Here is a 14,436-nt window from a genome sequence, read left to right as displayed (position 1 = left end):
TTGAAAGGAGACAACGATGGGGGTCCAAATGGAATAGGCAGGTGGCCACCAATATCCACCTGGACTAGTCCTCCCCCCTTAGGAAGAAATGGTCCCCATTGTTTTCAGTGCCTCAATGAGATGGGGAAACTTCTGCTAAACTTGGTCCCTAGTGAGCCACTTGCCTTGGCGTCTTTTAGTCCCTCAAAACGGCTTCGGAAGTTTAGGACCCGAAAAACTTCCAGAAATAGTAAGTGTGTTACAATTAAGGAAATTGAAAGGAGACAACAATGGGGGTCCAAATGGAACAGGCAGGTGGCCACCAATATCCACCTGGACTAGTCCTCCCCCCTTAGGAAGAAATTGTCCCTGTTGTTTTCAGTGCCTCAATGAGATGGGGAAACTTTTACTAAACCACTTGCCTTGGTGCAGGAATTGGTAAGCTTTGATAACATGATATAGTTGGATCTTCTGCTGGTGGGTGTTCTTGATCTATGTGTCCATGATCCGATCATTTGTGGCCTGTTCCATGTAGTCTGGTTTTAACTCTGTTGGTGTGAATTGCTCTGCAATGTTTGATTTGTCCAGTAATGGTGGAAAGTATGGTCAAAGGCAGTTCACATTGAACACTAGGTGTAGGCCAAGGAATGTTGGAATGTTGGGCTCGAAATCATTGTCCCCTAAAACCTTACTGATGGGGTAAGGCCCATATCAGAGTGTGTGAAGCCTTCGGTGGGGCTCAACAAGGCACTCCTTCTGCAAATGTAACTAAAATTTTTCGCCCATATGGAACTTGTGTGGCACCCGATGTTGATCATGAAATTGCTTGTATTTATCATTGGCTTTGTCCAATATGTCATGGACTTGCTGGAGGATGTGCTGAATGCACCCAATGAAGTCGTTAGCCCTATCAGCTTCGAACTGGACATGAGTCAAATCTGCTTGAGTAGCCGCAAATGGTATGGCCACATCAATGGGACATAGTGACCGGAATCCCAACCCCACCTGAAAGGGGGTGTGGCCAGCTGAACTATGGAGAGCTCTGTTGTAGCAGTGTTGGACAAAGGGGAGCCTTTCATCCCATGTGCGTGGATTCTTTGAATTGTAAATACGCAGAATGTCTACAATCATCCTATTGACAACTTTTGTTTGGCGATCAGTTTGGTGGTGGAAATTCGTGGACTTAGTGAGCTTGGTATACAACATCAACCATAGACTTGACCAAAATGTACTTAGGAAAATGTTGTCCCGGTCTAAGATAATGCACTGTGGGATCCAAAATGTACCCACACTCATTCAAAGAAGAGCTTCGCAGTGGATTCTGCAGTGATACTCTTCTTGCAGGCTGCCAGAATGACCATCTTAGAGAATTTGTCGACGACCATGAAAACGCAGTCATTGCCATGCTTAGTAAAAGGAAGGCTTGACATGTAATCCATGGAGATGGATTCCCAAGGTTGACTAGGAGTAGGCAGAGGAGTATATAGGCCTTGCTTCTTGATGGTCGGTTTAGCAATGGCGCAGGCAGTGCAGGATTTGATGTACTTCCCAACATCCTGTCGAAGGTTCGGCCAACAAAAATACTTTTGTAACACTGCAACTATTTTCTCTACCCCGAAATGTCCAACGAACTGACTATAGTGCACCTCCCAAATCATCTTAGCACACTATGTTGAAGGAACATAGAGGTGTCCCAGGTGGCATAACTACGCATCCTGGAGGTGAAAATTTGGAACTTGCTTTCCTTCCAGGAGCATCTGGTATGCATTTCTGAATTCTGGATTGCTCTTGTAAAGATGTGGCCACCTCACAGCTTCGTTCCCACAAGAGTCAAGCATAGTGGTCAATGCCATGACCGGTGATCAGTGTCTGTATGAATTGCAAGGGTCGGTGGTCTGTGTGGATGATTGTTTCCTTCCCTAGAATGTAATTCTTACATTGTCGGCAGGCCTACACAATGGAATAAATCTCTTTGTCATAGGTGGGATACTTTCGAAATGTGTATGAAAGTGTCTCACTATGATATGCCACTAGATGCCCCTGCTAGGTAAGAACTGCACCAATAGCATAGTCGGAGGAATTTGTCTCGATCTCATAAGGTTGTTACAGTTCTGGTAATGTGAGCACTAGTGCAAAGCAGAGGCGATGCTTCAATTCGACAAACGCCTTTTGTTGGGATTCAGACCAAAATAAATTTTCTTTCGCTCCTACCTTGTTGACTTGATTCAAAGGCCAAGGTATATGAGAGAACCCAAACATGAACCTGTGGTAGACGTTGGCAAGACCTTGAAAGCTATGGAGCTCAGTTGCTATGGAGCTATGGAGCAACTGATCACAACATGCTTAAAATTATAACTTATAATTCAAAAAAAATAAATGGCAATCAATATATGAACTTGTTTTTGTCTTTACACCGAAGTGAAGTGTCTCTCAACATTTATCTCAACGCGAATTCCACAACTCTACTCAATACTTTATTTTAAAATTTTTGACTTCTTACCTATATGAAACACTATATTAATCAGGAAAAACTATTTTGTATAGGACTATTTTGCTCAATTCTATAAAGCACCTTTTTTAATTCTGCATAATTATAAAAGAACTTTTGTAAATAAAGTCAACTTTATTGAAACACACTTTTGTAAATAAAGTAAGTTTTATTGAAAAACTTTTCTTATTGTAAAACCAATTCCCTATAAATGTCTTATGAAGACTTTTATTTTGGCAATAATATTTATATAAAAACTAGCATTTCATGTTTTTTTGGTTTTTTTAGTAGATTTATTATTAATACCACTATAACTATATATATATTAAAAATAAAAATTTACACATATATATATATATATATATTAAAAATAAAAATTTACATATTTTAAATAATATTAACATATATAATATTAAAATAACCGAGTGAGATATACTTTTTTTAATTTGAAGGATTTTTAGTGTTTTTTCTCATCGCATTCATTACAATTGCTTAGGGTAGAAGCCAAGTATATTCTATTGGAGAATATTTCAAAACATTGAATTTGATATTATTTTATAAATATAAAAATGTTTTCTAATTATTTAATTATTCAAAGTAAATAAGTGTAGAAAATATATATGGGAGGTTATATCAAAGTGACATTTATATATATATATATATATATATATATATATATATATATATATATATATATATATATATATTTGTTGTCATTTTTAAATTTGCAATCTTTAAATTTTCAAATATATTTTATTTTTAATATGGTTCAATAAAATTGGAAGTTTTTAATACAATTGGAAAGTGAAATATAGTATGATTCTAGGATTTTGATTTAAAAGTGTAGATATTATAATTATGAGGTTATTAGCAATATTGTATGACTATGTCCTAGCTAGTTCATACCTTTCAAAGTTCAATAGATAAACTATGTTGCCTTGGTTATAATTCATATTGATGTATTAGAATGATAAAAATATATTAGATTAAATATTATATAATTATGTCTCAGTTTTAATTTCTTTAAAATAACATGTTGAAGGAACTTACAAAAGTAGTAAAGATTCTTGGCCTAGTAGCTATTTAGATTAATTTTTGAAAAGGTGTTATTAAACTAGCCTTGGCAACATTTATAAAATTGTTGTTGTACTTAGTAAAATAATAATAATTGTTTATATGAAATTGATCAAATCATCCTATCATTTTTTTTATTAAAATAGATAACAAATAACTATTTTTAATATTAATATAAAATATAATTTAAAATTATTATTTTTCAATATAAAAATTAAATTATACATTATAAATTGATATTTAATTTTATATGTGAAAATATATATTAAACATTACTCGGTTTTATGCTTTAACTTTACATGTGAATTTATTTGAAGTAAGATCTCAAAACTATGTGACAACTTATTGTCGTATATTTACGAGACAAAAAATACATAGAAACGGAAAGAGTCGAAGATTGAACGATAAATTTAAACATGATGACCAAGATGAAGATAACAATGTAACGGCATGTACCAGCATGCCCCGAGGGGCACGAGGTGCTGCAGCGCAACTTTTATTCACCAGTTCGGCATAGACTTACTCACATTTTCTACTCGCGATTATTTAGTTATATATTTGGCGGCCATGAAAATAGATTTTTAGCACGAGATGTTAGTTCCGGGATCCACCCCCAACTGGCTACAGAATGTCTGGTAGTAATTCACTCTAATCTTCTCCTGCCCACCACCTCCACCGTTACACTCCACGCCGTTTATGGCTCTGATTGTTCCACCGAAACCCTGCCCGGAGGTTATGGCAGAATGGCAATCGCTGTTCTTCATCCAGAACCACACAGCCATCTTGAACGAGATGGTGGCGTCTTGCCCCACCTTCTCTGGGTTGTTCAGCCCGTCGAAGCCAATGTCCTACCCCGCCGGTCCATAATTGTAATTCCTGCATCCATTAACAAAATCCAACTTACATTTTGTCATTACGGTAACATATGTCACTGTGATTTTAAGAGTAAGTCACATGAAGGATCAAGACGCACTAGGGATGGGAACTATATTCTTCAATCTCCGCTTGAGCACATCTTGATAAGGGAACGCGGCTCCTTATGCTTTGCAGGAATGAAACTGATTTAGCCATCCCCAAATTTGAAATCCAAATTTCAGTCTTTGGGCGAGTTTTCAAAATTCAAATGAATAATCATTAATGCGTTTGGAGCTTGTACTTGCAGTCCATTCAACTCGAAGCGCGGAGGCAGCAAATTTAAGTTTCGAGACGGGGCGGGCCCGCGGTTGGTAGGTCCCGCACACTCCACCGGAAACACATGCTGGCCGCCGGAGACGTGCACCACATACATAGCTGGCCGAGCATTTAAGACTCAATATATGGCTGGTTAGCCCTTGCCGCATATTCACTTCACATACTTAAATACTGTTTGGACCCACCACTTTGTCTCCTTTTACAGAGACGGATATAGATATTCATTGTCGTTGGAAAACATGCAGCGGGAAACCTATGTCCTGTGTTACGTCTGACATATGTCGTTGTCTCAGCGCCATCTAGCAGAGAGCTCGAGGCATGGAATTCAATTCAAGGTACACGGCTACAACGACCAGTTGATGACAATTACTAGTTACTTTCTACTAGTACTATGCTTGAAATCAATACTATTACCAGTTACCGTTTACTAGAGGAAAAACGATAACCTTTTATCTTGATTGCATATTCACTTCACATACTTAAATACTGTTTGGACCCACCTCTGTGTCTCCTTTTACAGAGACGGATATAGATATTCATTGTCGTTGGAAAACATGCAGCGGGAAGCCTATGTCCTGTGTTACGTCTAACATCTGTCGTTGTCTCGGCGCCATCTAGCAGAGAGCTCGAGGCATGGAATTCAATTCAAGGTACACGGCTACAACGACAAGTTGATGACAATGGAATAAATGCACAATGAAATGGTTAACGCATTGTAATTACACAAAGAGCTCGAGGCATGGAATTCAATTCAAGGTACACGGCTACAACGACAAGTTGATGACAATGGAATAAATGCACAATGAAATGGTTAACGCATTGTAATTACACAAAGAGCTCGAGGCATGGAATTCAATTCAAGGTACACAGCTACAATGACAAGTTGATGACAATGGAATAAATGCACAATGAAATGGTTAACGCATTGTAATTACACAAAGAGCTCGAGGCATGGAATTCAATTCAAGGTACACGGCTACAACGACAAGTTGATGATAATGGAATAAATGCACAATGAAATGGTTAACGCATTGTAATTATACAAAAAAATATTTATCATATATAGATTAAGTTGTTGGCTAATTCACCCCACACTCACAGCAAGTTAATTAATTTGAAAAATAAAATTATAAATATTAGTATTACTAGCAATTGCACCACAGCACCACAGCAAGTTAATTAATTTGAAAAATAAAATTATAAATATTAGTATTATTAGCAATTGCACCGAGAGGTGTAAAGGAACGCTGATAGGAGAAGCAGGTAAATGTGGAAGGAAATAATCAAGCGAAATATATGAACAATTAGATACAATCAAAATTTGAGTTTCTATAATAATAAAAGATTAAATTTAAGAAAAAAGTTGCATTAACGTAAATGTCCTAGAACAATGGTATAGTAATGATGGTATACTTCCCCTTCTTGCTTCTTCCACATCCTAAGCTTTACACATTTGGCACATTTGTTAGGAGAGTTCATTGTCAATAATGTAATTCAGATTAAACTTGTAAGTACACACTGTGACTCGGAATAAAGCAAGAAATAACCACTTCCTTGACTCGGAATGAAGCAATAAATAACTACCTATCTTCTTCTCGAGACAAGGAATCTTCTCTTTAACTAAAGTAAATAATCATTGATTTATCCATCTTTAATTAAAGTAAATAATTAAAGAAATTGGCACATTTGTTAGGAGAGTTCATTGGCAATAATGTAATTCAGATTAAACTTGTAAGTGTACACCCTGACTCGGAATGAAGCAATAAATAACTACCTATCTTCTTCTCGAGTCAAGGAATCTTCTCTTTAACTAAAGTAAATAATCATTGATTTATCCATCTTTAATTAAAGTAAATAATTAAAGTAATTGGCACATTTGTTAGGAGAGTTCATTGGCAATAATGTAATTCAGATTAAACTTGTAAGTGTACACCTTGACTCGGAATGAAGCAAGAAATAACCACTTCCTTGACTCGGAATGAAGCAATAAATAACTACCTATCTTCTTCTCGAGACAAGAAATCTTCTCTTTAACTAAAGTAAATAATCATTGATTTATCCATCTTTAATTAAAGTAAATAATTAAAGAAATTGGCACATTTGTTAGGAGAGTTCATTCGCAATAATGTAATTCAGATTAAACTTAAGTGTACACCGTGACTCGGAATGAAGCAATAAATAACCACTTCCTTGACTCGGAATGAAGCAATAAATAACTACCTATCTTCTTCTCGAGAAGGAATCTTCTCTTTAACTAAAGTAAATAATCATTGATTTATCCATCTTTAATTAAAGTAAATAATTATTGATTTATTTATATTCGATATTAAGAATGAGAATTTTAATAGAAACTAGCATAACCACATTTAAACTTATTTAAATTTATAATAACATATATTTTATATATGAATGGTAACATGTATCAAAAGTTTGTGTAAATAATAAAGTGTGGAACATTATGTATAATATAAAATATAAAAATACAAACCTCAAACGAACAATCAAAATTTATTTCTTCTAAATCAACTTTAACGTTGTACAACAAATATTAAAAATAATATGTAGTAATTTAAAAACTAAAAACTAAAAAAAACTAATGCCATTTACTTATTAAAAAAAATATCAAACTAAAATAGTAAAATCAATACTATTGCAGTTTACTGATCAAAAGAAATACCTCATACTAATATTATGTTTGAAATTAATACTATTACTAGTTACTTTCTACTATTATGTTTGAAATTAATACTATTACTAGTTACTTTCTACTAGTACTATGCTTGAAATTAATTATGCCGATAGGCCTTCTTATGCATCAACAATCGTCAACACTTTTACCCTGAGACACTTTCAACCGTTGATTTGAAGTGTGACTGCTTTTTCCAAATATATGTTGAATCACTCACTGCTTTTTCCCATTCTTTTATCTCACTCTTGAAGATATTTTTACTGCTTTTTCCCTGCAAGTTGTTGTTGCTGTTCTTCTTCCCTGGCTTTTGGCAAGCACTGTTCTTTTTCCATCGCTTTTGACAAGAACTGATTAGTATTAAGCATCTCCCAGCGAGGAAATCATGTATGGTTGATATACAAATGTTCAACATGCAATATAATCAACGGACAGAGTTGGATAGCCAGCCCTGGTGATTGCCTTTGCCGTCTCGAGGATCCGAGGTGAACAGCCACTCGCTTTCTACAGCAGTCAGTTAATAGTCATGTCGACTGGCAATTGCCAGTGCCTGTACTTTTATTAAGGATCGTAGGTTGGACCCTCACTCATTTGTCGCATCATTTGTTTTCGTTTGTCGACCGACCTGTCGAGTCTGCCACCCACACCCATTTAAGAACCTCAAGAACCACTCACCGTTTGAATGGCAGAAGGTGGTTTCGTGGCATCGAGGTGTATAAGCTAATTGCGAAGTAGGCCGGTATCCTTTTTTTACCCCTGAGCTTTTTGACTGGTCCGGTCTGCATGCGGGAACGGCCTAGATTTTGAGTCCACTAGCTGGCAGCCTTGTTTGTACCCGACCTACAATTTTGGAGGAATTTGTCGTCTTTCCACAAGGCTGAAGCACCGGAGGACCGTCCATTTTGAAGTTTAAAGAGAACCGCAGGGATTCAGCTTTTTTTCGGAGAATCTCAGCACAAATTTCTTAATTGACTGCAAATTTGCAGAAAGATTTTCGTTATATTCTAGTATATTCGATCTCTCTAAGTATATACTCTCGGCTTGTGCAATTCTGGAACGCAAGGGAAGACAAAGAAACAAAGAAAAGCAAAACAGAGCGATTGTAAGAGCTTTCTGCTTCCTTTCTGTCGAAATTCAGTTTCCTTGAGCTTTCCCATGCATTATTTTGAGCTGACACCGTAGTTTTTTCTTTTAGAATTCTGACGTATATCCTGAAAGTTACACTGATATCCTGTTTAGAAAGTTAAGCTTTATAGCAATCTCTCTATTTCTTTCTGTTTCTTTGTGTCTGTTAGTAATTTAAGCAGATAGAAATTTAAGCTTTAAAGCTTTATAGATTTCTTTCCTGATTCTTTTGCAGATAGAAATTTAAGCTTTAAAGCTTTATAGATTTCTTCTCTGTTTCTAGTGTCTGCTAAAAATTTAAGCTTTACAGCTTTATATAATGCTTCTCTGTTTCTTGCGTCTATTAAAGTTTAAGCTTTAAAGCTTTATCGATTGCTACTCTGTTTCTTGTGTCCATGGTGTATGGAAGTTGACTGGGATGAATTTCGCAAATTTTACCAGTACATTTGTCATTTGAACAGGTTTATACGGTGCTCCATTTTGATTTCTGATCATTTTTAGTTCACGTGTGCTGCCTCTTTATTTCGAAAGAATCTGTGTGTTTTGTTAGTTTTTGCGATTGGATATCAAGGATTTTCTTTCAGTCCTCAGCTTTCTCCCATTTTTGTGGGGAAAAATAAAACTCTGAAGGTTGCAGTTAGTAGAATTTTAAGTATTCAGGTGTCCAAGGACAGTTCGATGGTTAGACAGCTGTATTTTTAAGGGCCGTCCAATTTGATCCTTTATCCTAATATTTAAGGAGCACAACCTTTTAGTATTAATGTCGATGATGGACTATTCCATATATGTAAAATGTTCATGTTTAAATAAATAATGTAGACTGTGATTTGTGATCTGGTTATGCAAGGTCTAACCAATATATTAATGAATCAACATCTGCTTGCACATATTCAACACGCTCTCGAGTAATGTAAAGCATATTTCCTTCGAAGAATAGTGAGATATTGTGATCAATATTTTCATAATTCAGGTTTGAATCTCGTTTGGTTGGACTTTTATTGGTTAACAAGTAACTGCGAGCACTTCCAATCAAACAGGCGTTATCTTTGTGACTTTAGAAGGAACTGCAGATTCCATTAATACCTGCAGAAATGTGGAACTCGATCCAAGAATTTTCATTCCTTTCCATGGATAAGCAAACACACATTTTCCTCATGAATAATATGCTATTCATTAATTTTTTCATAGCTTATCTTCCATTGTTTGAAATATCCGCCATGAATGACCAAAATGTAGAAGAGTTGTGTCCCATACAAAATAATACTCTGTAATTTGATTTTGTATTTGAAATTTACTGCAAGAGGAAATTTATGGAAATTTAAAAACAGTGTTCTGATTATTTTATCAAACAGCAAAGAGCGTTTAGAAAGGTAATTTCACAATGATCCAGTCCAAAAAATTCAACAATTCCAATTTAATAATTCTATCGGCCTATCTTTGTACCTTTTGGGACAATTGCTAGTACTATCACTAGTTACCTTTTACTAGAGGAAAATTGATGACCTTTATCTTGATTGCATATTCACTTCACATACTTAAGTACTATTTAGACCCACTTCTTTGTCTCCTTTTACAGAGACGGATATAGATATTCATTCTCATTGGAAAACATGCAGCGGGAATCCTATGTCATGTGTTATGTCTGACATCTCTCGTTGTCTCGGCACCATCTAGCAAAGAGCTCGAGGCATGGAATTCAATTCAAGGTACACATCTACAACGACTAGTTGATGACAACCTGTGCAATGGAATAAATGCACAATGAAATGGTTAACGCATTGTAATTACACAAAAAAATATTTATCATATATAGATTAAGTTGTTGGCTCATTCACCCCACACTCACGGCAAGTCAATTAATTTGAAAAATAAAATTATAAATATTAGTATTACTAGCAATTGCACCGAGAGGTGTAAAGGAACGCCGATAGGAGGAGCAGGTAAATGTGGAAGGAAATAATCAAGCGAAATATATGAACAATTAGATACAATCAAAATTTGAGTTTCTATAGTAGTAGAAGATTAAATTTAAGAAAAAAGTTGCATTAACGTAAATGTCCTAGAACAATGGTATAGTAATGATTGTATCCTTCCCCTTCTTGCTTCCTCCACATCCTAAGCTTTACTATATGACATTTGAGAAATGGAAAAAGTACCAAGGTCGGATAGGAATCAATCAATGACAAATAGGAAAAGAGAAAATGAAGGAAAAGAAACCCTTTGCACTCAAGAAGCATAGAAAATGCATCAATGAACTCCCTCATACACTAGATCAAGTAAAAAAATCACTCAGCTCCTTGCCAATAATGAGAAAGAAAAGAAAATTGGACAAAAAGGAAACTTGAGAAAGAGATGCTCATTTCAATATAACACTAGGCTCACAAGCATCTCTAGCCAGATTGTGCTACATTATATAATCAGAATTGAAACATTTAAACCTGCAGATATTGAATGTATTTATAGTCCAATTAATAAAAAACTTCATATGTGAGTGTTCGATCACAGTCACTACACCCATTTTCCCTATATCATCTAAACAGAAAATTTAAAAATAGATCTATTCACACAAACCTATAGTCCATATTTTGCAGAGCGTAGCTTCATAATTTCACATCTACCATTTACACTCTGCATGTATTAGCCACATAACAAAAGTTCCAATGAATTAATGAACTTTTATGAATTCTTTGTATTGGGAGAGAAGCAAGATGTCTGAGCATTGAATAAGAATTGACTCCTAGGCCTAAGAACAAATACTTCGAAGCACTCTGTGCCAATGAAAGAGAGAGAACACAAACAACATCTAGTTGGTTGATAATAACAATTGCAGTATAGATAGATAAAAAATTATCAAAACCAAACAAATTGATTTAAAAGGTCTCTTCAAATAAGAATAATTAACAAAATGCAACCTTAGATTGTTACAAAAGTCATTATTTATCTATACTAACCTCACCAACAAAACCACATAGGATTCAAATTATTAAAATCTGGAACCTTTCTCAATGGACACAACATATTTAATACTAGGAGCACAAAAATTGATTCATTGCAATATATCCCCAACTAAGATTGTCTCAACTATAAGTCCGTTAGGACTTAAAACTATAATGGAAATTGGCACATTTGTTAGGAGGTTCATTGGAAATAATGTAATTCAGATTAAACTTGTAAGTGTACACCGTGAGAAATGTAGTGTTCTTTTTTATAACTTTGGAAGAAGCTACTCTTCTGCTAATGCTGAATCACCTTTCCTATAATATGAAAAACCCCACTGCAAGCAAAATACATGTGTTGCACCTAATGATTAAGTACCAAGAATTCACTTACTTAGAATGGAAATATTAAAGAGTGCACTTACTTAGCAAGAGCATTAATCACCATGGCAATATTAAACATGGAAATATTAAAGAATGCACTTACTTAGCAAGAGCATTAATCACCATGGAAATATTAAACAAACATGTTGCAGGTTTTTTCACTTTGTAAAGGATAGTTGGAATACATCTAAGGTCCTCCTCGATGGCTATGTTATGCTACTAAGCTTCTCTTTTTCTAATGTTCAAGCATCTATCATATAATAGGAAAAACACCGCTGCAAGAAATAGACATATGTTACACCTTGCACCTAATAATTAAGCACAATGAACTCACTGACTTAGCAAGAGCATTAATCAACATGGGAATATTAAACAAACATGTTGTAGATATTTTTGCCAACTAAAGGTTAGTTATAAAACACATATTATCCTTCTCAATGGCTAAGTTATGTTATTCAATGTAACTAGAATTTGTTCAAGTCATATTAACCCCTATAAAATCCCAAATATGCAAAATAGATTGCAATGGAAAATTTCTAATATATTTAAGATGGGGAGAAGAAAAATAATGATACTTTTATCTATGAAACATGATACAACAAATTTAAAAAAAAAATAGTGCATATCCCAAGGATCAACCAACAAGTGCACCATACCAACACAAGGAACATTCATCAAGATTATAATGTCGCAAAAAGGACTTTCCAGCGTTGGGTGCTGGAATGACAAAAGTACCATGTCATAGCTGAAGAGAATGCCAACATTCATTTCCAACGATGAAGAAAATGAGTTAGGGAAGCCCAATTAGTGGTTTATAAGGGATAGCATACGGATTAGAAGGGACTAAAGGATGTATGGAAATCTTAAGAGAACTTAGGTGCATAAATGTTAAAATTTGATTTTAAAAGTTTAAGATGTAAAATCGTTTACGAGCATGTAATAGACAAATAGGTAGAAAAGGAATAAAATATTTGAACAGAGCTTTAAGCCCTATAGTAGAGAGGTAGTTTGTGAGAGGCAGTCTGTGAGAAATAGGATCCTTGGCCATGTACACAATGTTCATACTGCTCTTGGAGACTCTTAGGCTTGAATTATCAACCACGACTCCAGAAAGTTAGTTTTCATCTTATGTGTTGTTAAAACTCAGTTAATATGAATAAAATTTTGTTTATTTCTCAATAACAATTTTAGTGTCATTCTTTGTTGTCAAATATGACAATTTTCATGATGAGTGTCAAATTTTCAAATATTTTACTGTCAATGTCTTGACTTGCATATATTTCTACATTCCTTTCTTATTCGAATAAGCCTAAGTTTTTCTACGGTTTTTCAAAAAATATATTTTCATAACAACAAATCTTAGTTGTAATCAACCTCAAGAACATCATACCAAAACATACATACATCTTCTATTAACCATGAAAGGAACCATATCTACATAGTAACAATGGAAACAAAAGAAGCTTTGTGTGCAAAAATTTACATTATGTTGATAAAAAAATTATACCGGCCTATTGCAGCCACATTTTGCAGTCGGTTAAAAAACATTTCAGTCATATCCAACAATATGAAAATTTAGCTGTCAGAAAATCTATGCAACCATTGCCCATAAATTGAATCATACATTTGAGCTTCAATTCGTGGCATTGTCTGTAGTCACCATCATGAAATGAAATGAGTTTGCAAACAATATATTTACTAGCATCCATAACAACTTGGAAAATTAACTGACTCAACCAGTTGGGATGTTCTGCAAGACTAACTGAAAGTCCTGAAACCATGATGGCTGGTAAAGGTATAGCAACAACAAATGATAAGAGAAGGGTTGAATCCATCATTGTTGACTAGTGTTGTTTGGTATTGAATTTCATATCCAAATTTATTCAGATGCTTCTTGCATTCAAAAATCCATTCAAAATGTAAGACATTCAGGAGATAAAACCAGTTTTGGTTGCTTTCCAATCTTTAACAATCTAGCTATAGTGAATGTGACAAAAGATAAGGAATGATACTATTTCAGTTTGAAAAGTTAAGGAATGTTCAATTACCAACATAAGCATTGCAAAATATGTTCTACATTAAAGAATGTTAAGGTGACAAGTTATAACTTATACTGCTACTATAACATACAAAACCAAGCCAAAGAGATTTGAAATTATTCTTCAGCTTTAGGGTTTTTCCTATCAAGTAATCTCAATGAAAGACTTACATAAATAATCCTAAGTGGATGTGTTCATTCCAAAAAAGGAGACCAAGATACAAATTATCAGTGCCTACCTACTCCATAGTGAAGACCACGTAAGGAACCTTCCCTATAAACCTTTGTAAACACACCCAATATACCCATGTGTTGATGGTGCTAGACCCACCAACATGTCAGGGGATCTCCCCGATAAGAAGTCCCAACTAGACCTGAGATCGGTTGGTGTAGGAGTCCTAGCAATGGGTCGTACGGTATAGCCTTGAAGATGGTTGTGTGCAGAGGCAAGTAAGGTGTCCTTGTTGGTAGCAAAGGTGTGACATGTGCAGTAAGCCAAGGAATGCGCATGAACGGTTCTAACACACGGAGGGTG

At 34.9% G+C, this 14,436-nt stretch overlaps 1 protein-coding gene across 1 annotated transcript in view; it reads left to right on the top strand.

The window, feature by feature from the left end:
• Window positions 1-5,010: 5,010 nt before the first annotated feature.
• Window positions 5,011-14,436, top strand: part of LOC149211293 (putative disease resistance protein RGA4) — a 30,840-nt gene continuing 21,414 nt past the window's right edge. Inside the window, exon 1 of the mRNA XM_089399247.1 lies at window positions 5,011-5,067. Coding sequence (XP_089255373.1) covers window positions 5,011-5,067 — 57 coding nt within the window. The remainder of the gene's footprint in view (window positions 5,068-14,436) is intronic.

This window comes from Pinus tabuliformis, chromosome 1_2, assembly GCF_031772625.1.
Source record: "Pinus tabuliformis cultivar Carrire ecotype Pingquan chromosome 1_2, CPIR1, whole genome shotgun sequence".
NCBI lineage: Eukaryota > Viridiplantae > Streptophyta > Pinopsida > Pinales > Pinaceae > Pinus > Pinus tabuliformis.
Note: the sequence above shows the minus strand (reverse complement) of the source record. Positions and strands in the feature narration are given on the sequence as shown.